Source organism: Myotis davidii, unplaced genomic scaffold (genome assembly GCF_000327345.1).
Source record: "Myotis davidii unplaced genomic scaffold, ASM32734v1 scaffold496, whole genome shotgun sequence".
NCBI lineage: Eukaryota > Metazoa > Chordata > Mammalia > Chiroptera > Vespertilionidae > Myotis > Myotis davidii.
Genome location: NW_006289398.1, coordinates 337,895 through 361,258, shown reverse-complemented (window position 1 = coordinate 361,258; position 23,364 = coordinate 337,895). Strand labels below are relative to the sequence as shown.

General features: G+C 36.3%; 1 protein-coding gene across 12 annotated transcripts in view; it reads right to left on the bottom strand.

Moving 5' to 3' along the window:
* RICTOR (RPTOR independent companion of MTOR, complex 2) overlaps window positions 1-23,364 on the bottom strand; it is an 88,798-nt gene that overhangs the window by 10,382 nt on the left and 55,052 nt on the right. For 11 of the 12 annotated variants that reach the window (XM_015562625.1, XM_015562628.1, XM_015562619.1 and 8 more), the window contains 20 exons: window positions 22,736-22,802; window positions 22,520-22,600; window positions 20,653-20,753; window positions 19,308-19,473; window positions 18,902-19,003; window positions 18,730-18,776; window positions 16,693-16,828; window positions 16,086-16,285; window positions 15,569-15,695; window positions 14,931-15,095; window positions 14,705-14,781; window positions 14,224-14,302; window positions 12,809-12,918; window positions 12,264-12,351; window positions 11,401-11,493; window positions 10,729-10,835; window positions 9,789-10,018; window positions 8,203-9,211; window positions 7,843-7,914; window positions 2,948-3,125 (listed from right to left, as the gene is read on the bottom strand). In XM_015562625.1, the coding sequence (XP_015418111.1) occupies window positions 2,948-3,125; window positions 7,843-7,914; window positions 8,203-9,211; window positions 9,789-10,018; window positions 10,729-10,835; window positions 11,401-11,493; window positions 12,264-12,351; window positions 12,809-12,918; window positions 14,224-14,302; window positions 14,705-14,781; window positions 14,931-15,095; window positions 15,569-15,695; window positions 16,086-16,285; window positions 16,693-16,828; window positions 18,730-18,776; window positions 18,902-19,003; window positions 19,308-19,473; window positions 20,653-20,753; window positions 22,520-22,600; window positions 22,736-22,802 (3,235 nt within the window). The remainder of the gene's footprint in view (window positions 1-2,947; window positions 3,126-7,842; window positions 7,915-8,202; window positions 9,212-9,788; window positions 10,019-10,728; window positions 10,836-11,400; window positions 11,494-12,263; window positions 12,352-12,808; window positions 12,919-14,223; window positions 14,303-14,704; window positions 14,782-14,930; window positions 15,096-15,568; window positions 15,696-16,085; window positions 16,286-16,692; window positions 16,829-18,729; window positions 18,777-18,901; window positions 19,004-19,307; window positions 19,474-20,652; window positions 20,754-22,519; window positions 22,601-22,735; window positions 22,803-23,364) is intronic. The other variant, XM_006761742.2, reaches the window with a different exon arrangement.

The window sequence follows — 23,364 nt, the reverse complement described above, 5'->3', positions numbered from 1 at the left end:
GTGAGCAGTGAGGAGCAAGCAGGCAGGTGGTTAGGAGCAAGGAGTCCCGAATTACAAGAGGGCACAGACTGGGCTGAGGGACCCCCTCCCCAACCCACCGCACAAATTTTGTGCATTGAGCCTCTAGTATACTGATAAAGAAAATGAACAAGATGCCAATTTATCATTAAGGCATCAGAAGGGAAGGTAGTGTTCTAGGGACTTGGAGGTACTAAATAAGAATATGTAACAGGAACTTCTGGAAGATGGCGGCATAGGTACACACTTATACTTGCTGCCTCGCACAACCTCATCAAAACTACAACTAAAAGACAAAACAGATATCATCCAGAACCACAAGAAGGCTGGCTGAGTGGCAATTCTACAACTAGAAGGAAAGAGAAAAGCGCATTGAAACTGGTAGGAGGTGCAGAGGTGCGGAAGTGTGGAGGTACAGAGGCACGCGCAGAAACAGGCTGGCAACTGGGAGCGCTGTTGTCTTTTTCAATTGGGAGGGAGATACAAGCTCCCAATTGCTCTGAACTCCAGTTCTGGGGACCCAAACTCATACAGGGAGAAACTGCACTGTCTGGCATCAGGCCAGAACGCCAGGGTGGCTATCTCGCAGAGGTGCTTGCAGCGATCATTCTTCCTGCACGGGGCCACGGGACACAGAGACCCGGGGAACTCTCCAAGGCAGGGCTGACTGGCAGCCATTGTGGTTTGCTCTACTTTGATGATTCCCTGAGGCCCCGCCCCTCCCAATTTACAATCCCACCCAAGCAGTGAGCAGAGGCTTTTGCATATGAATGGCCTGTTCTTTTGCAATCTAAAACCTAACAAACTGCAACTGGGTCAAAGAGCGCCAAAGCTTCCAAAAGAAGGCCTAGACCAGTGGTTGGCAAACTCATTAGTCAACAGAGCCAAAGCTCTTTGTCCCCTTGAGTGTGGCTCTTCCACAAAATACCGACTTTTGTGCATGGGCCACGAAGTTTTAATCGCACTGTACGTGCGCGCCCACACCAAAAACCTGTCAAACAAGCTGCAGCTAGGTCAGGGAGCCCCAAAGCTATCAATAACAGGCCAAGGCCCTGCAGCAGCAGCCTGCATTGCTTCACAGCTGGGCCTCATCTGGGCACTTCCAAACCTCAAACAAAGAGGAGAAATCTGCAGATCTCTCTGTAGCTCCTGCTGGGTGGCCTCAGGCAGTGGCTGACTTTGCACCTCCTTGGAGATCCAAGAGCCAGTGTACCCAGTGGTCAGAGTGAGACCATAACAGAATACAACTCTTCACATCCATAAGGGACACACTCAAGAGCAGACTTAGCACCAAAGCCCCACTGAATCACATTCTGCTCCATAATGGTATCTCCAGCACAGCAGTTCTCCCATTGTAGACACAGCTGGTCCTCACAGCCAACTGGCCTGGTGGTCAATTCCTCGCAGTGATATCATGAGCAATCAAGACTTAAGTACAACAAGACTGTGCACACAGCCCACAAAGGGGTACACCAAGAGTGTTCACCTTAGGTAATTAGGGAGGCTGAGCCACTGGGCCTTATAGGACACCTAGCACACAAAGCCATTCTAACCAACACAGGGAAGCAGCCAAAATGTGGAGACAAAGAAACATGTCACAAATGAAAGAAATGGAGGAAAGCAAACTACTGGATATAGAGTTCAAAATCATGATTATAAGGTAACTCAAGAATCTTCTAGAAACCTCTGAGAAATTTAGTGAGACCGTCAAGGATATGAAAAAGGACCAATTAGACATTAAGCATACACTTACTGAAATAAAGAATAATATACAGAGATCCAACAGCAGACTAGAGGACCCCAAGAATCAAGTCAAAGATTTGAAATACGAAGAAGCAAAAAACACCCAACCAGAAAAGCAAAAAGAAAAAATCCAAAAATATGAAGACAGTGTAAGGAGCCTCTGGGATAACTTTAAGCGTACCAACATCCAAATTATGGGGGTGCCAGAAGAAAAGAGAGAGCAAGATACTGAAAATCTATTTGAAGAAATAATGACAGAAAACTTCCCCTACCTGGTGAAAGAAATAGACTTACAAGTCCAGGAAGCGCAGAGAACCCCAAACAAAAGGAATCCAAAGAGGACCACCCCAACACACATCATAATTAAAATGTCAAGGGCAAAAGACAAAGAGAGAATCTTAAAAGCAGCAAAAGAAAAACAGTTACCCATACGACTATCGGCTGATTTCTCAACAGAAACCATGCAGGCCAGAAGGGAGTGGCAAGAAATATTCAAAGTGATGAATAGCAAGAACCTACAACTAAGATTACTCTACCCAATAAGCTATCATTTAGACTTGAAGGAAGATAAACAGCTTCACAGATAAGAAAAAGCTAAAGGAGTTCATCACCACCAAACCAGTATTATATGAAATGCTGAAGGGTATTTTTTAAGAAGGGGAAGAAGAAAAAGGTAAAGATTAAAATTATGAACAACAAAGTGACAACAAATACATATCTATCAACAAGTGAATCTAAAAATCAAGTGAATAAAAAATCTGATGAACAGAGTAAACTGGTGAATATAATAGAATCAGGGGCATAGAAAGGGAGTGGACTGACAATTCTCGGGGGGAAAGGGGTGTGGGGGGTGCAGGAAGAGATTGGACAAAAATCGTACACTTATGGATGAGGACAGTGGGGGGGGGGAAGGGCAGAGAGTAGGATGGAAACCGGGTGGAGGGGTGCTCTGGCGGGGAAAAAGAGGAACAACTGTAATAATCTGAACAATAAAGATTAATAAGAAAATTAAACAAGATTTTAAAAACAAAACAAAAAAGAATATGTAACAAGTGAGAAAGGTGAAATAATTTTCATTAAATTTCTTTAAACTGCTTTAAAAATCACTTTCTCCAAATTAGTATTCACTCTATAATTTCTAGCAAGCAGGAACAAACTCATAAGAAAACAAGAAGATTTAGGATACCTGGAATATATCATTGATGTCTACAGGAAGAGCAAGACCAATATAGTCATCTGAGCTCCCGTACGTCGCACTGGACACCATGGACCTCACTGAGGATGATCGCTGCAGGGTATTTTGGTTAATAGGACTCAATAAATCTTCTTTATCTAGCGAAGCATAACTTAAAGCTTTCATGAACCTATAATACCATAAAAATCACTTGCATTAGTGTTCTGATTTATAATATTGACCATAAGAAAATTTTATTTTCATATATTCACAAAAAATAAGTAGCTAATAGCTAGTCAAATACTAAATAGGGCCATCTTATCTACTGAGAACATATAAACACTTGAAAATATTTAGCTGTTATAAACTGATAGAAAAAAGGTTATCAGTAATGTTGACTGTTACCAAAAACAATGTTATGGTCCTCCAGGTATAATTCTAATATTATTTTTATGAAAATAAGAATAACGTCTTACCTTTTTTTCAATGATAATTATTTCAATGCTTTATCAACATAAGATTCATGTAGACAGAAGTCAGACACAAAATAGCAAAAATGGTATCATTTGTAACTACAAGATAGCCTTATATGAAATATTTCCTCAATGTACTCCTTACCAGTGATTCCATAACAAATATGGCCTACTGATAGACACCTTTCTCAGACAGATTCTTATTCACGCAATAGACATGCTAAAATATTTACTAGGGATCTGCTTTGTATATACAAGGAACTACTCAAGGTTCCACAGTATATGCATATTGATATTTGGAAACCCAAGTCACTTAAAGTGTAATAATGTAGCCCGGCCGGTGTGGCTCTGTGGTTGAGCATCAACCCATGAACCAAGAGGTCAGGGAACATGCCTGGGTTGTGGGCTCAATCTCCAGTAGGGGGAGAGCAGGAGGCAGCTGATCAATGATGCTTCTATCTCTCTATCCCTCTCTAAAAATCAATAAAAACATGTTAAAAAAATAAACTGTAACAATGTAGCCTGGTATTAAAAAAAAGAATTACTTGTAAAGCACACAAAATAAATGCTTCACAAACAGTAGCTATTAAAATCATCATAGTGCCCTGGCCAGTGTGGCTCAGTTGGTTGGAACATTGTCCATGCCCCAGTCCAGCCAGGCACATACCCAAGATGGGGGTTCAATCCTTGGTCAGGGCACAAATGGGAGGCAGCCTATCATGTTTTTCTCTCTTTCCTCTCTCCCTTCCTGTCCTCTTTCTCTCTGGAATCAATGAAAAACATATCCTCAGGTGAGGTTTTAAAAAATTAGTAAGTAAAATAAATAAAGTTATCATAGCTAAAACCACTCTTAATTTGTACTAATCTCCAACTGAAAACCACCTGTAATTAAAATTTATGTATTTCAAAAAAATAGGTGAGTGGTTTTTAAAGTGTATTGTTATACCTCTCTAACTACATAAAACTCAAGGTCTACTGGAGTGCGCAGAAAAGGATTACTCGCTTTTTCAATCTCTAGTTCAACCAGAGTAGCTCCATTTAATCTTTTCCACATGTTATTAGGTTTCCATAGAAATGTTTTGTAAAGAAAGCAACATTTAAAAATCTCAAAACTTACGATCTAGCCCTAGCTGATTTGGCTCAGTGGATAGAGCAGTGGCCTGCGGACTAAAGGGTCCCAGGTTCGATTCTGGTCAAGGGCACTCCCATTGGGGGGCGTACAGGAGGCAACTGATCAATGATTCTCCCTCATCAGTGATGTTTCTATCTCTCTCCCCCTCTCTGAAATGGAAACAACAACAAAAAAAACAAAACATACAATCTAGTCCAGTCTCCAGTAAGGGAGGTACATGAAGTGCAAATAGAGAAAAATTCATGAACTTTTACTACAGAGATTTATGACGGTGAGTAACTGGCTGAGAGGTTTGCCTGGCTTTGTTCTAGATTGCTGAGGTCTGCAGAGCTATTGAATTCCAGGCATAAGAGACATTATCGCAGGATTTGTAGAGCACTGTCCAAGTTCATTTACTCAGTGTCAGGACTAAAACTCAGGATTAAGGATTCCTACTTCAGTGTTTTTCCTACTATGCTCCAAGGCACAACCTGAGTGAGATGTTTTTAAGATTGCTGGATTCATGCTATCCATTATACCACAGGTATCAGTATGCTTACTCTTCTAATTTTATTAAGAAAATGAAAAAAGGAAACATCTTCTCAGCCTGGATTCCAAGTCATTATTTTAAAGTAAATTTATACCGTATTTGCCGGCGTATAAGACGATTTTTTGGCCCTGAAAAATATGCCTCCAAGTGGGGGGTCGTCTTATACACCAGGTACACTTCAGATAGACTGCCCATAGTGCTTGCCCCGTGCCATAGTGGCCTCCCGATGCCCGCCCACTTCATTCCACATACCGTTCAGGCCTCAGCAGCGCTGCTGGGTGTATGCTCGGCTGTTATGCGATTTTGCTGTTATGCGATTTTACCACACTCGCAAAATCGCACACAGTCGACCATACACCCAGTATGATAACGCAAAATCGCGAATCGCGATACCATACTGGGTGTATGGTCGGCTGTGTGCGATTTTGCGAGTGTGGTAAATTCGGGTTACCGTATATTTCTTTACATATGCATTGAAGATTCGCGATTTTGCGCTATCATAGTGCCTGTTAGAATGTTGAAGAGCTCGCACTTGCGCACTAGTGAGGTCCCAGGGAGATGCTGATGCAAGGGTGGACCAGACTGCTATAGTGACAGGGCGGGCAAACAGGGAGCAGGGACCAATCCAATCAGGCTTTGTATACAGCCAACAGCCAGCCACAATACTGCCCCATTGTACAGTACAGCATAGAAAATGTCGACCAGTCAAACCCCTATCATCCCTATCATGGCACCAAGATGTCGTTGATGAACTTTTAATATCAGATGATGAAGAGGAGTTTGAAGGCTTTTAAGGTGAAATTGTCACGCCAGCAAACTTGCTAGGGACTTGCCCGGCACTTGCTCTCTCTCTCTATTTGTTATCTTACTTCTATCATTGACAGTCCCTTTAGGTTGTGGGCTGCTTGCCTGTGTTCCTGAGAAGCATCTACGGTACCAGTCTATAGAGTGTGTTTTCTTTAGTGAATTACCAGTATGTTTACCGGTAATAAACTTGCACTGTTTTATGTATATGTTTGATTACATACAGCCTTGTGACAGTTTTCCTGCATGTCATAAGCATTTGAATATAAATTAAAATGTTAAAATCAAATCTGATATTGTTTTACCTTTTATTTGGTGTGTGGAAGGTGTGCGGAAGAGGGGGTAGTCTTATACGGCGAGTATATAACAAACTCTGTATTTTGAGTGGAAATGTTAGGGGGTCGTCTTATACGCCCAGTCGTCTTATACGCCGGCAAATACGGTAGTTATCATCATTGTTTTCATTGTCTCTGCATTAACCAAATAGGAAGACTAATGCCAACATGATTTTTCCCTCCATGGAACCTGGTACAAAGTGAATTCTCAATACAGTTGGAAGTATGAATGAAAGACCTGATGAACATGAGCGCTGTTAAGCCTTCATGCCTTTGCGTAAGCTGTTCCTGTTTCTCTTGACTGCTTATTCTTGTTTTTATTATTTCTCTCGCAAGAAGTATTTTCTCACCTATTCATTCTTTAAAATGCCAATGATTTGGCATTTTACTCTAGGAAATTTCCAAATCATCTTTTCCTGTTCTAACAGAGACTATAGGAAATAAGATCCTAAGAACCCAGAGTGGTTAGAGAATAAGCAACTTGGGATAAATGTCTTTCTTGTTTATTCTTTTGAATATTTAAGCACTACACTTTTTATCTATGTTTTTTATTCAACTTGGATAGAAATGTCTGCTTCAATAAGATACAATGAACCTAATCAGATGGCTCAGAGTTAACAGCACTCGGGTCACTGCTGAGCTGTAAGATGGTGGTGCTCCTACTGTTTATTTCGGGGTGCTGTGTTCCTTACTGCCCCTGGCTGAATGCTACTAAGCTACTGTGGTTTTCTGAGTTTTCAAATACTTTCTGGTAATATTAAAGTTTCCTCCTCTGCTACCAATTTTATCAGCTGACCTTTCTTGTTACAGTGTGCCTCAATAAAAACTTCTAATTGCTGCTTCTATGGGCCTGAAAACCACACATACTAGCTGTTGAAATAAATATTAACAAACTTTGAATGCAGGTCAGAGGCACCTCCTTTGAATAAAATTCATGAACTTTTACTCCCTACGTTTATACTGGTGAGCTGTTGAGAGGTTTTCTGGCTCTGTTCTGAACTGATGAGGTTGCCAAAGCCAGTGTGTTCCAGGTAAATGATCCATTACTGTATAATTTATGAAATTCTACAGGAGATGTAATTATCTGTTAACAGGAACTCCATCTACTAAATATGTTAGCATTACTGAAACAAAATTGCTTAATAACAACTTCTTAATGTGATTAATATTTTGGTTATATAAGAACCAAATGGATTACATTAAAAAATGATTACCGATGATGATGATGATGACAGCTAACTTTTATTGACTACTTAATATATGCCAGGCACTATTCTTAGTACCTAACAAACACTAAATAAATGTAACTGAATAATCTGAAACTAAAAAAGTTTTAGAAGTATTTGGCCCAACAAAAATAGGTAAAGAAATTTTTGCAATAACCAAATTTAACACTGCACCCCTACATTTTTTACTTTGACCAGCTTGCTATATAATCTTTAGATATGACATAGAAATCCCCTAAATGTTCTTGAGCACAGGCAAATTGGTATTGCTGAAACCTAAAAGGCCAAATAATTTTTTGTGTAAATTAGGTTCTGAATTGATAATACTTAAAACTAAAAATAATTTCCCTAAAATTTTCAATTATTTAAAAAAAAGAGGTCAACTTTTGGAGCCTTAAATTGACCTACCTGAAAAAGTTGTTTGTTATTGTAGGTCTTAAGCTCCTGATTCCCCCGACATGCTTCTTTTTAAAATCGATCCTTGCAGAAGCGAGAATAAAAAAAAAAAAAAGCTTGTGACTTGATTGTCTTTGAAAAGCATGTATGTTTACTTTCAGGGCCTAAATGAGTTTCTTTTCCCCCCTCGCAGCTGCAAGAATCCATTTCAAATCATATCGGGTAACTAGGAGCTTACAGCCTACCATAGTAAACAATGGTAATAGGTCAGTTTGGAGGCTTTTATGTAGAGGGAAAACCTAACTAATGCTTTCCATTTAAGTCTGTTACAATGCAATCATTACTGTTCATTTTAAATGCATGTTTACTCACCTGCTTGGTGTTAACCTAGACTCGAAGCTGTTGGCCTTCATGGTGATGGTATCAGTAAATAGCACATCTTTTGCTGGCGATGCCAAAGCTTCAGAATGGGACAGAGATGGATGCATTCTTTGTTGCTGTAACCTTTTCAGTGTAGCGTAGCCAAAGGCATCTCTAGAACTTGTGTAACTGAAGTTACAATCTGCTAGACTTTTAATTGTAGCGATAGAGGGTGCTTTAAGGGACTGTGCTCTTCTGGGAAGTGTGTGAGAAGAACCCGGAGGCACCAGGGATACTGAATTTGACTTGGAGAGAGATAGATGGTTAGACTGTGGCGTCAAATAGTGGCTCGTCTTAACAGTTTTAGTACTTACCACAGTACTCATACTTCCACAGTCTGTGTCCACAGTCGTAGCATCCACACCTACTGTCTCTCGGGAGGGGCTTGAGCTCATTGAACTTATGCCACTTGTTGTAGTGTCTGTATTGAAACTTTGGCTACGCATCTTCATATGCGAGCTTGTTGAACTTTCCACAACTAATCTCTCTCGGCTTGTGTTTTCTCTGTGATTCTCTGTACCAAGACTCCTGGTGAATTTTAAGTCATTATCTCCAATACTTGGAGTACTACCAGTGTCTTCTATATGCCTATTCCCCACAAATGAAGTTTCTAACTGTAATGTTTTCTGCACTGTGGATATGGGTGTAAAGTCATCACTCTGAATGAAGTCAACACTAGGATCCGTGAGAGTTCTGATCCGCCTGTTGCTTGTCTTGTTTTCAGATGACAGTTTCCCTCCTTTTGGATCACTGCTACTGCGATGTTTTTTATTAGGCAAAGTAAGGGAATTTAAGATACGATTCTTCACAAGTTTGCTAGACCCAAAGAAAGGGAATGAATTTTTATCCTTTACAGGTCCAGGCCGATCAAAAAAGGATGGCTCTGCGTCCTCACTGATGTCGAGGAAGAACGTACTAGTGGAGCTGCTGCCAAACCGGTCGTCCTCCATTATGAACATACCTGCGACCAAAGGACTGATTAATAACAGCACATAAAAATGACGAGCAAAGTTGTGGTACCGAGTAGTGACATGTTTCAGAAAATTAATTTTTAATAGCTGAATAAGAAAAACACTGTCAAAATGAAGGGTTAAATTTATCTTTTCTCTCAAAAATGAACATGTGAATATATCTTTTAACACAAGTATTATGAGTCAACAAACACAAGTATTATGAGTCAACAATCTCTGTATCTGAAAAATGAATTAAAAACTATGTAAAAGAAGAAGGTTGGCAAATAGACATTTACTTAGATTACATGACAAGCAAAAAAGCGGAACAGTTCTCCTGGCACATGGCTTAATATTTAACTCTGAAAGTGGGATTTTTCCAAAGGCTATTGAGAAAGGAAGGGGAGAAAAAATGTAGGTTGTGACTATACACACTGTTGTGAAAAGATACGCATTCTTCAAGAGGCTACTATTGCCATATTATCTTAGAAAAAGGTAAATTAGAAATGGAACAAATACACACAGATTTTGATATTCAAATACAAATGTTAACTGGCTAACTTTATAGGAATATGTCACAACACTCACTTGATGGCGCAGACTCACTCTCACTGTTATGTCTAGAGCTGGTTGACTCTGAGTTCAAACTCAAGGTGCTTGGGATAGATGAGAGCTCATTACAGAGCTGATCCACATCATCGGGAACCACTGGCCACAGATGTTTGCGACTGTGCCTTACAGCATCCCAGTTATGACATTTTAGAATGTCACAACCTTGTTTGGTTTTGGCTATGAGTCCAAGCACATACACGCAGGTCCTATATGTAAAAGATGTAGTAGTAACAGTTTATAATTCCAAACTGAGAATTCTTAAAGCACTCACAAAGTATTAGTTTGCTATGTGTACATTCCATTTTTCTTCAAAAGCCATTAAAAACTGTTAGGCTTGTGGAAAAATGTATTGAAACGAGTTAGTGGTAAATTAGAAGTAATAAATAACACGAAAACCTTCCTCATAAAAATACTAATTATAATGAAATAATTGACAAGAATATAATGCAACAAAAAACCATACATATTAACTTTTCTGGGATAAATTTGAAATATCTGGACCACTGGATATTAGACACACACTACCCTTCACTGTTTATCTGCAAGGTAAACTGTAATGAAAAAAACAGAATAGTAATGTAACGAGGAGCTCCTTAAGGTGCTTAACTTAATGCATTTAAAAATCTCTATCATTAGGACTCCCAGTGAATTAACTTTGAGTCATAAAATGCTCTTCCCTTATACCCATTAGTGAAGAACAATCTATAATAATAAAAGTGTAATATGCTAATTAAACTGGACGTCCTTCTGGACAAAGCCAGGGCTGTGAGGGACACCTGGGTCCCGGGTGTCAGAGGGAAGCTGGTGCCAGCAGCTGGGGGAAGGAAGGCCTATTCTTGCATGAATTTCGTGCATCGGGCCTCTAGTATATTATACCCTAGAAAGACTTCTGAGTTGAATGATGGAAAGTTCTTACCCTCTGATGGAAAGAACCTCACACTGTTTCGCAAGTTTTAGTATATCTGGAATCACATTTTCTTCCTGCAGCAAATTGAGACCCCAATTTGATGAGCCAATATTTCCCTGAAAGAAAAAAATCACGTATATCCACTTTTATACAAGAGATTTGGAAAGCAAGCCCTAGCTGTTTTGGTTCAGTGGATAGAATGCTGGACTGCAGACTGAAGGGTCCTGGGTTCAATTCTGGTCAAGGGCACATGCCTGGATTGCGGGCTCAGCTCCCAGTAGGGAGCATGCAGGAGGCAGCTAATCAATGATTCTTCCTCATCATTAATGTTTCTATCTCTCTCTCCCTTCCTCTCTGAAATCAATAAAAATTTATTTTAAAAATAGTAAGATTTGGAAAGCTAGCAAAAAAGAGAAAAATTTAATCCCATCTATGAGGAAAAAATGTGACAAAAACCTCAAATAAGAAACTTTAGGAATTAATGTTCGATTTCTCTTATCAAGAGAACTAATAGTTTAGCCATCTATTTCCCAGCTAAAATTTAATATTTAAAGGAGCAGGAACAATATTGGCCATAAAATATAATGTTCCATATAAAATTATTTTTATTTATTTACTATTAATAGGAAAATTATAAAAATAAAACATTATGAAAATCTTATAGAAGTGTTTATTACAAACCAAGGCCCAAAGAGATGCTTTCAGTTTTTTAATTTCTTCCCATTTATCTAAATCTGGTGTACGAATGTTGTGACAGAGCTCTGCAATAATATTCTGGAGAGAGAAGAAAAAAAACATATAAGAAAGAGTTTTCAATGTATTTTCTTACTATATCTGAAAACCTACTTAAGGTTTGCCTTCAGTAAATCTTGCATATTTATAATTCTAAAATAATTTTATGTAAAATTTCTTAAGCAGCAGCATGGACTTTCAGCGAATATTCTAGAATTAGCATTCATTAGCCATGTGGACTTGATACTTAGTATTACAAAAATATTAGTCATAATACCTAGCAAGCCTTAGAGCATAAATAAGAGAAAAATAAGTATTTAAGAAATTTATTATTATTTAAATAGAAAATAATACATTAACACCAAGATTTTATAATACTATATAGATAATAATACATTGAGCATACCACTTACTTCGGTGCTCACCAAAGGTAACTGAATCTGTTATCAGATTCAGTTTAATTTTGCAATAAGAGGAGTGAAGAAACTCAGTTCTTTAGAATGTTTTTACTAAGACAATCTTCCCCAAAACACTATAAAGGAAAAATTCAGACCTTCACTTGTTACAGATTTTATGTAACAAATTAGTTTTGCAAAAGGTGACACATAAATCAAGGAAATGCGTGCAAGCTAATAATATGTCTAAAGATTACGAACACAGACTACCTGAGTCTATTATAAGATGGATGCTTTAAAAGCAATATGCTACCGACCTTAAGACTTCTGAGAAATTTTTGAAAAAATAATACTTTAACAAAATTAAGATTTTTTCCCTACTTTGTAGCTACTTAAATAAGCAGACTATGTTTTTACCTGTACTTCCAACAAATGACAGCCTGTTTTGTGGTGTACCAGTTGTCCATAAAGGTGTACAGGCAGGTAGACATGAGGACGCTGTAATCTAATATAATAAAGATGATTGACATACCTATAGGTTCATTTAAAATATGCTAACTAAACAATTACTAATAACAAAGTACTAGTATTAGACAGATATAGTTATTAGACTCCCCAGCATAAATAAAAATGGAGGTGGAATGCATGATGATTTCTCTAGAAAAATAATAGTTTATCTGGTCTCAAAGTAACAGTAAGAGAGTCGAGACTAAGAAAGATAGACTAGTAATAGTAAGAGCATGAAGGGTATTTGAATGCCTTATATGTAAGGGTATTCTCTGTATGCTAGGAATGCCACTGGAATTTTTGAACAATCAATGCCATCCTCTAAGAGCATTTTTGTCAGTGTAAGAAATAGAATATCCAAGTATTCAGAAAACTTCAGAAATTAATGATTACAAAATGGTTTTAAATTTTATATTTGAGGATCAGTAATAAATTATTCCATTAACTGATGGTACCTTTGGTTACTCCGACGAACATAGTTATCACCATCAATCGGCTTCCGATAAGTAGTAAGTGCTTCATTAAGTTGTTCCTCAATCAAATCAACATATTTTGAATTATATTCCTAGAAGATAATATTGTTTTAATTGTATATAGTTTCATAAATTCACTAAATTTATGTTAGGTACCTAGCAAGCCTTAGAGCATAAATAAGAGAAAAATAAGTATCTATTTAAGAAATTTAAGACGTTTTTTTAAAAGAGTAGAACAAAGTACCGTGAATGGAAATGTTCTAGCACACCCCAAATATTTCTGTTTATACTCCTCTGACCTCATTTTCAATCAATGGGGTCCACACTAGTTATTTAATAATTTTGTTTTTTATCTTATTTCAATCCCTTTCCCCATTAAAAAAACAGCTTCTTAATATTAAACACTGAAGATATTCACTTGAAATTTTAAAAAGGAAATTAACTGAGTTCTATCATTTTAGCAACTTTTTTAAAGAAATAATATCTCTTTCCCCACTGATGTAAATCAGATCAAAAGTAAAAAATGTTTCCAACTAAAACATTTAGACAATTGCATTGCCATCTTTACTGCAAAAGATCTTCCCTTCAAAGTGCTTTAAAAAATTGGTAGAACCTCTTTAGAAGCAATTTAACAGTATCAAAAATTTAAATTCACATACATTTTAACTCCACCATTATGTTTTTAGAACTTTATCCAATAGACATACTTACAAAAGTATGTAAAGATATACAGGGTATCCCCCCAAAAATGTATACACACTGTAACAGCTGATAGCTCAATTTTGAAACTGAAATGTATTTTAATACATTTATTGCTTTTATAATTATTCAAAGTATGTGGGACACCTGATATATGCTAGAGTATTCAGCAAATACTGTTTACGAAACAAAAACACTGGTAACAATTTAAATGCCCATCAAAACAAGAGTGGTTATAAAAATTAAGGTAGCCCTGGCTGGTGTGGCTCAGTTGACTGGAGCACCATCCCGTGCATGGAAGGGTCATATGTTTAATCCCCAGTTAAGGCACATAAAGAAGGCAACCAATTGATGTTTCTCTTTCACACTGATGTTTCTCTCTCTAAAACCAATAAAAACAAACCCTCAGGTAAAGATTTAAAAAAATTAAAGTAATATATTATGTAGGCACTGAAATGAACTAAATTTAAATAGAATATACACAAAATCAATAATTCAGTAACAAATAACTGTAGCTTAAAAAAGGATAAATATAAATACAAATAATTACATAGAATTTAAGACCTGACTTCAGATAAAATTTAAATATTAACATCCTTAGTTTCAAAATATTGATGATATAATAAAAACATCCAAGTTCACAAATCTATCTTCTAAGTTAATACATACAAGTTGAATCTTATTCAATAGAAAGTTACCTTGTGCCACTTTTCCAATTGTTTTGCTACATAACCCCTTTCATTCAGATAGGAAAACCCTTTTGGAATGGAAAGAAATCTGAAAATAAAAACAATCGATAGTTTGAATCTGACAAAACACATTAAAGACTGAAATATCTCAAACAAAAAAATATGTTTAAGGAACTTAAAGACTAGAAACAGCTCCTACCTAAAACAAAAAGGTCAACTATTATTCATTGTACTTCAAATACAAATACATTTTCACAATCTTTGCAAAAAACACACGAATCTGATCACACTAGGGAAAATGCCATGAAATGCATGAGACACAGAATGTAAAAGAAACACTAAAGATTTAGAGTATGTCCAAGGTCCTAAAGCAGGCCCCTTTCACAAGTTTACAGCTGACCTCCTTTTTAGGTTGGAATCCAGCTTTGACATATACCACCAGAGAAAACACAGAAAACAGAACTATAAGGAAGACTGATTTAAAATTTACCTCAGAAGGAGAAGCAAACCTTTGTCCCCAAGGTGGGATAAAGCTGGCTTCATCTGAATAAGAGCATGAAGATTGGCCTAAAACAAATAATTAGGCAAGTTGAAAAAGTGCACTAACATAGTATATTCTCTATTTTCAAAATACTTATAATATACACATTATAATTTCATAGTTTTCTATTAAAATTGATGTCTGCATACTTTATTAGAAAATAATGAAGCATCACCTTGTCTTCACAGGCTTCATCAAGGATATCAAGAGCTTCAGAAGAAATTGTTTTGTTTTTATCATGTAGCTGGGTCACCAGTAATTCAATTCCCCAGTTATTGAAGAATTCAACATTAGCTCTCAATAATACTCTTAAATGTTTGGTTGCATAGAGCCTACAGGCCTATAAAGACAAATGAAAACATTTTTTTATTTTATTTTTTTTATTTCTTTAGTGATTAAGGTATTACATATGTGTCCTCATCCCCCCATTACCCCCCTCAACCCCCCTGAAAACACAAACTTCACCACGAATAGCCTATTTGACTTTGTTTTGGGACAGTTCTGCTACTTGAAAAGGGCAAAAAACTGGAATTGATGATCTAGTTCTTGTATGAATATTTTTTCAGTGCTAGTAAAATAAAATACTTCTGTTCCTATCTAGCTGCTTTCCTCCCCTTTAAATAAAAATATGAGTACTGGATGGAATTCTTTGGAAGAACTAAAATTTTATAGTAAGCTCGAATTCCATCCCATATCCTTACAATTTATAATTAATTTTAAAGTTTAAAACGGAAACTAACTGACTAAAGTCTATAAAACAATAAAGTACCTAGTTATTTAAAAAACAACAGTATCACTGTCTGTTATACTCACATCAGTGGCTGCAGTGAGGATCTTGGAGAGGATGACTCTGGCCAGCCCGTCTCTGCTGTAATCCAAGCTGGAAACAGTCAGTTTTAGCAAGTGATCTTGGTTTTTCAAGGAGCAAAGGTTAAGGAGACTAAAAAAAAAAAAAACACAGAATAAAAATAATGAAGTTTATTAGAAATTATTGTATCAATTTGTTAATTCACTAAACATTTTTTTTAAAATATATTTTATTGATTTTTTACAGAGAGGAAGGGAGAGAGATAGAGAGCTAGAAACATCGATGAGAGAGAAACATCGATCAGCTGCCTTCTGCACATCTCCCACTGGGGATGTGCCCGCAACCCAGGTACATGCCCTTGACCGGAATCGAACCTGGGACCTTTCAGTCCGCAGGCTGACGCTCTATCCATTGAGCCAAACCGGTTTCGGCCACTAAACATTTTTAAATTCCTAATATGAACAGGCTTTTCTAAAAGAAATCATTTAATGACAAGTGAAAACAGAATCTAGAGATGCTCACCACTGAAATACACTGCATTTTTCCAGCATTTTGACTCCATGAGGGTGGCAGGAAAGTGTTCCAATAAATAAAAAGTAGTGTTGACTAAGGGTGGTCAATAAGCCGTTATTTTGAAGACTTCTTTCAGGTTTCATTCCAGAGGAGGCATTGAGCCACTGAACAATATCTTTTACTAGATCTTCTAAGTACCCTTGCCCATCCTAAAACCAAATATATTGTGATATTGTTAGAAAAGCACTTAGTACCTATAATTAGAACAATTAACTTTAATCAAGTCCAAAAAATTTAATAATGATGAAGTTACAAATAATAGATTGTCAATCACCTGAGTACCTTATTGTTTTTAATAAAAAATATAACACTGTTGTACTTAATTCCAGTAGACACAATGCTACATGAAGATAGTGTTATTTTCCATTTTACAAGGAGTAAACCAGTTTTTCTAGATGGCAAATTACTGCCCAAAGTCACAAAACTAGCAGGATTCAAATTTAGGTCTGTGCTCATTCCCTATGTGTCTAAATAGAGTTTATGCATATTCAGAAGTAAAAGGGAACAAATACAATAAAAAACATTTGCTCTGGAAAATACTCTAAGTGCTTATTACCTCTTCAGACTCAAGAAGAAATTCTGTAAACTGGCAGCCCACGACTGTAAGCTGCTTCGACTTGGCAAAACCCAGGTCCAGGTTGGCATATAATTTACTGCTAGGCTTGTAAAAGTAAAGTAGTCTTCGTACAAACCTAAGATCAAAATTAAATTAGCAGCCAATAAACCAAGCAATTATTTTAGAAAGAATCTTAACCATAACTTATGAAAAAATAAGGTTTTGAATGTTTTGTCTAAACCATTGGGTGGTGGGCACATGTGCAATATACAGATCTTGTAACAGAAGCCCACACCTGAAACCTGTATGTCCATGTTGACCAATGTCACCCCAATCAATTTAATAAATAAAAAAGCAAGCAAACAAACAAACCACTGAGGTAAATGACAAGAAATTTAACAAGCACATTTGGTACATTACACACACACACACACACACACACACACAAAACAACCCCCGAAAACCCTTTATTTTAAAGAGATCTTTGTAGAATAAGAATTTTATAGTGAGATGCCTGAAAGAAATTGTGGGAAAAAAGGTGCTAGCAGGAAAAATGCAGATATATAACATGGCTAGAAGATAAGGTTGGATAAACAACCACCTGTACATAAATTTTCTTCTATTGTATTTCATGAAGAACTTTGTACTATGGCTCTATAAATTAATCTTATACTAGGTAACTGTAACCATGTTATCACACTATGATTTTGGCATTTATTCTTTACAATTAGGCAAAAAGCCAAGTATAAAAGCTGCAAGTAAATTTTAGGTTACTGAATTTATGAAGCAATGAACATAATTTCTGATATTTCAATGTTCTAGTTTTTAACATTACATTCTAAGCTTCCATTTAATTTAGTTCAATTAATTTCATTCACTATAATCCAATCTAATAAATGTGCCAGTTACAGAAGTGGGAGAAACAACTGAATGAGACATCACCTCTGCTCTCAGGGAGTATAAAAAGTTAGTGCTATGCCTCTTTATTCCAATGTGGTTTATATAGTCTACATCTTTCTCAAACTTTAATGCAAATATTAAATTAAAATCACAAGTTGGTAAATACAATAAAAAAAACATGATCTAAAGGCCCCCGTTACTTCTCCAAGGAGATCAGTACTGGTGGCTGGTTACCGACCTCAGAGGCAGTAAAATGCATGGCGGTACTAGAGAAGAGCATAGGACCTGCAGTGCTGCATTTGCTATGAACATGAGTATGTCTTGGGGAAGGTGCGGAGTATTAACTTGATTAAGGAGGAAGAATGGCTAACCCTCCAAAGGCAAATGGGAATAGAACTGAAATATTAATAATGGTCCTCATTTTGGGAGGGAAACACTATGTCCTTATTATGCCATTTCATACATTAGGATTAAGATTACTACATAATTGATATTATCCAATTTGAGAAAATTTTATATTAAGTACTTCATTTGCTCCAAAACTAAAACCACAATGTAAATAACTAAAAAGAAAATTAACTGATGCTTTCTGGTTATAAGACTATGTATATATAAAAATGTATAAAAAGATGACCCACGATTAACAATTTTTCCACTTTATGATGGTGCAAAAAAATATGTATTTGGTAGAAACTGTACTTTAAATTTTGAATTGTGAACTTTCCCCAGGCTGGCGATACATGGTACAATACTCTCTCCTGAGGCTGGGCAGTGGCAGCAAGCCGCTACTCCCAGGCAGGTATGTGATCATAAGGGTAAACAACCGATATTCTACAGCACACTGTGCTGCCGGAGTTTTTTATATATGGTGTTCTGAACACGTTCAAGGTAGGCTAAGATTTGATGTATGTTCAGTAAGTTAGATGTTATTATGCACTTTTGTCTTTCAACTTACAGTGAGTTTATAGGCACATAGCCCCATTGTAAGCCGAGGAGCATCTGTATGTATGTGTAAAATATACCAAGTATTACAATGTACATATGCATCTTCAAAGCACCCATTATTATTTTAGCAAGTATCAGGTATAATTCAAAGCTACGTTCTTTAAACTTAAAAGCAAAATAGTTCTTACATACCTATGTAACTGTTCATCTTTATAGTTTCTTAGATTTACATTTGGCCACTAGAAAAACAGAATGTTTACATTATAAAAGTATTTACCAATTACCAAACATATAATTATGATGAATTACAATGAATAATAAAATGAAGACAATCACACCATCACCAAGAAGTATCCTGTCATACCTTAAGAATGGTCCCTATAAGATTCCAATTCCATTCAAGATTCTCTTTATGTTGAAGGACTTGGCTATCTCTAAGGTTCATTAAAAGAGCCTCCTCTGTATCCTAAAATCATCAGAAATAAGGAAAACTAAGGCAAATTTTCTTACATCAGAAAAGTCTAAAATTTAAAAACAAAAGAAAATATTTTTCATTTTAAAATGAATTATCAAATGTTTTTTATTTCTAAAGTTGTAAAAACACAACTCTAAACTGTCCAGTCATTATAAAACTTAGAAGCCATCGGGACATCCATATGCATGAATAAAACTGAAAAGTCAAGCAAGTATATATACTAGTATACTAAAATCCAAGCAAGTATGTGATACTTAAGGAAACCGAGTTATAGATTGCGATTTCTTTTCAGTACCTTAAGAACAAATATATCTTTCTGAACTCTGAGATATTGATCCCGCTTCTGATGTGTTGCAATTGCTTTCTGAATAATGTGATCTAAATGAAGGCTGTAAGGCTTAGGTCCTCTTTTCTTCATTTCATGGAAGCGTTTTAAACAGTTCAAGGCTGCACTGGCTCTCCTAATGAGAAAAAGATTCAATTAACACTATAGCGAGCTAGCATAATTTTAAAGAGATCACTTTGGTAAATCACTCTATTAAAACACATAAATTCAAGGACAGAAATTATCACTATAAAGTAAATTATCTAATCAAATTTGGAAACAGAAAGAAAAAATATCAAGAACACTGGAAGAAATTCATGGCCATAAAAATTTAAGTCTATCAGGCTTTGGGAAAGCACATTTTTCCATCATGAAACTACTAAAATAAAAGCTGAAAGCTACCCTTACACATAAGCCTATAGTCAGGATCAAAATGGACCCTAATGTCACAAGTTTATAATTCAACTTCAGCTTGTTAAATAATAGTATTTTCATTGATAGAATTAAAATCAATAAATAGAATATTATTTATCTATAGTGAGGCCCACATGTATATTTCTGAATAAAGCCAACTAAACTTTTGAGAATGTATTATAACTGTCAACAAAATTTCATAGTTCTGAACAGCTATGAATTACATTTCACTAATATTATATAAAATATGAGGTCCATATATAGATGATTGAGGTTGTAACTGGTAAAAAAAAGATACCCCTGTCCTAGACATAATCTTTACCAAATGAAAAAATTCCTATTAGCACTTCCCAGTCAAGTTCCTCCACCTTTATCTTATTTTATTATTAGCACTGGAATTTTAGCAGAGCTTTAGCTATCTTATCATACTTTTGTTTATAGATTCTATATTTGCAATATATCCTTCAGAGTTTAGCTTACTTCAATGCCTATAATAAGGGTTTCTAAATTCCAACATTAATTTAACCCCACATATAAAATACATTGTTAATCTTTCTGCTTTATTAATTTGAAATAATTTAGGTATTTTTTAAGTAGCCTGAATTGCTGCTCAAAACATAAAAAAGTCCAAAAATGTCACAACCAACATTTTAGTGATCTGGTAGAAAGTCTATGTCCTTGTCCAAGAACATGCTAGAAACATGCTAGAAAAAGTTTGTATTGTGGCCTACAATACAAATTATTAAATAAAACTATTAATTTCCCCCTTATCTATAAGGCTTCCCTGAAAGAATTTCCAAGCATACCTTACACATACTACTTTATAAAAAGAAGAGGTTATATCTAAATGGTGGGTATTAAAGGTGCCAGGCACAAACTTTGCCAGAGCTCTGATACTTACAGTCTCTTTTCCTTAGGGATATCAAAGGATGCTGCCATATTCATTAGGGTTGGCAGGCAGTGCAAATGATGGCTATGTGAATGAGGAAGAATTGTGTTTGCCTAAAATGAAACATAATGTTTTATGAGAAATGAGAAATAGAAATATTTTATGTTCTAGATCAGCAGTTACCAACCAGTGGTCCGTGGACCACTGGTGGTCGGTGAGGTCTGAAAGGTTGGCGATCGCTGTTCTAGATTATCCACAGATATAAAGCTAAAAACTCTGAGGTTTTACTCATGAAATTAACTTATTGACTTACTTTCCAATATTTATAATTTTTTTCTTACCTACTTTCAATGAGAAGATGTAACAAATAGACTCACATTACAGTAACAAAACTGTAAGTTTCATAGATCTTTTATTATAACATTAAATTATATTTTTAAGTGGTAGACAAGTAAACTCAATTCTTAAATGTCTAAAAAACAATATATCAAAACTTATATCCAGAGCTATAATGTTACATTAAAAATATTTAAAATGCTAGATGCACTATAACTTATTAGTTGACTTCTTAAGTTTTAAAAATCATTATTAAACAGGTTTACTTCATATTCTGACACTTAAAATAAGAAACTTATTAACTCTTGCTTTCCAAATAAAATTCTACCACTCAATCTGCTTTTATCAATGAAGATAACTAAATTAATTAAATGTAGAAGCCAAAATATATAAGAATAATAAGCAATGAACTAGTAACACTGCTATACTACTCAAAATTACCAGCTTTCATATTTCAAGAGAATCATGGAATTCTGATGTATAAGTAAAAGGAACAGATGAAATGTTAAAATTGGTTCCTTTATATAAAAGCAAATAAATTTGGATATTGATATGCTTACAGGAAATATTTTAAGAATTAATAAAAAATCAAACTTGAGAACCCTGCAATATTACTTAATTCTTTCATAGATGGGCTGGAGAACAGAGTAGCAAGTGGCTAAATAAATGATAAACAAGAAAGTTATCATTCAACTCTGTTTAATTCTCTTTCCTTCACTCACACTACCCAGATGCTATGTGGAAACAAACAAACAAAAAACAACTGGGCCAGCCGGTGTGGCTCAGTGGTTGAGCAACCACCCATGCACCAGGAGGTTGCTGGTTCGACTCCCAGTCAGGGCACATGCCAAGGTTGCAGGCTCGATCCCCAGCAGGGCTGTGCAAGAGGCAACAGATTGATGATGTTTCTCTCTCATCAATGTTTCTATCTCTTCCTTTCCCTTCCCCTCTCTCTAAAATCAATAAAAACAAATAAAAAAAACAACTGGGATGTAGGGTGCTAAAACAACACAAACAAAAAAATACACTGCCAATAACAGCAAGTTATGTATATGATTTTAAAAGACTTGCCAATAGGGTTTCTTCTTCTTTAATGAGTTTCAAATGGTTCTTTTTATTTAGTATTAAGAGGTGACCTATAAACAAGAATTTCTATCTTACCATCAAAGTCCCTCATTGCTGGGAGTAAGGAATGGTCAGATCACTTTCCTAGCTCCCTTTTTCCAGAAGTTACTGATATCAAAATATCACGGGAAAAAATAAAAAAAGATTCCCACCCTGTGAACCTCACTACAAGTTGACAGAGAAGACTATGCTCAAACAAGGCAGTTATATTTAGAAATTTTGTAGTTTTCTAAATTTTAGGCACTGAGTACCATATTCCATTCTAGCTGATTGAAGTAATTATCTATAGTTTTTTAATTCCTAAAAATAGAAAGTCTTTCTAAGAGCGATTAAGATTCATAGCACTCAAGTTGTTAATATTCAAAGTTAGTATAAAATATGAATGATATGAGGCATACTATTAAATGTAAAAGCTTACCATATGTAAAAGCTCTCCTAAAAGGATGGTAGCTCTAACTGAGATATGGTCATCGCTGTTTGTTATGACTTCAACCAAACCCTTTTAAAAATAAAAATAAAAATACCATAGTTGCAAAATAGTATACATGAACATATTTATGCATCATTTGTCTGTTGCTCTAAAAACTTTTGTTAGTAAAAATATATAATATAAAATAGTGTTTATAAGTCTTACCTCTAGAAGTCCATTACGAATAAATGCAGAGAGTACCAGTGCCAAATAATTATCCATGAGGTCTGGCCTGTAATAAACACAGCACAGAAACAGTCTCACTAATATTCATCTACACTAATAAAAGAGAAAAATGGTAATTGGCGTATAATGCTACCCTTTTCATTGGCTAATCAGGGCTATATGCAAATTAACTGCCAACTCAGATGGCAGTTAACTGACAACAAAGATGGTGGTTAATTTGCATATGTAGGCACAATGCAGGGAGGTGAAAGGGAAAGCAGGAAGAAGCCTCCTGCCACTGACAGTGATTGGAAACCCAGGGGGAAGCTAAGAGCTGGCGGCCCTGTGGCCGCCTTTGCCCTGCCGCCTAGCCATGATAGGAGAATCAGGTGCCTTTGCCGCCCTGGCCAGTGATAGCAGGAAGTAGGGGTGGAGCCAGCGATGGGAGCTGGGCACGGTCGAAGCTGGCAGTCCCGGGAGCTAGGGGTCCCTTGCCTGGGCCTAAAGTGGAGCCCACGATCGCGGGGCTGCTGCAGCTGCGGGTCCCCGCTGCCTGGGACGGATGCCTCGGCCAGAGGTGTTAGGCCTGGGCAGGGGCGGAGCCTGCAACCGCGGGGAGCTGGGGGGCT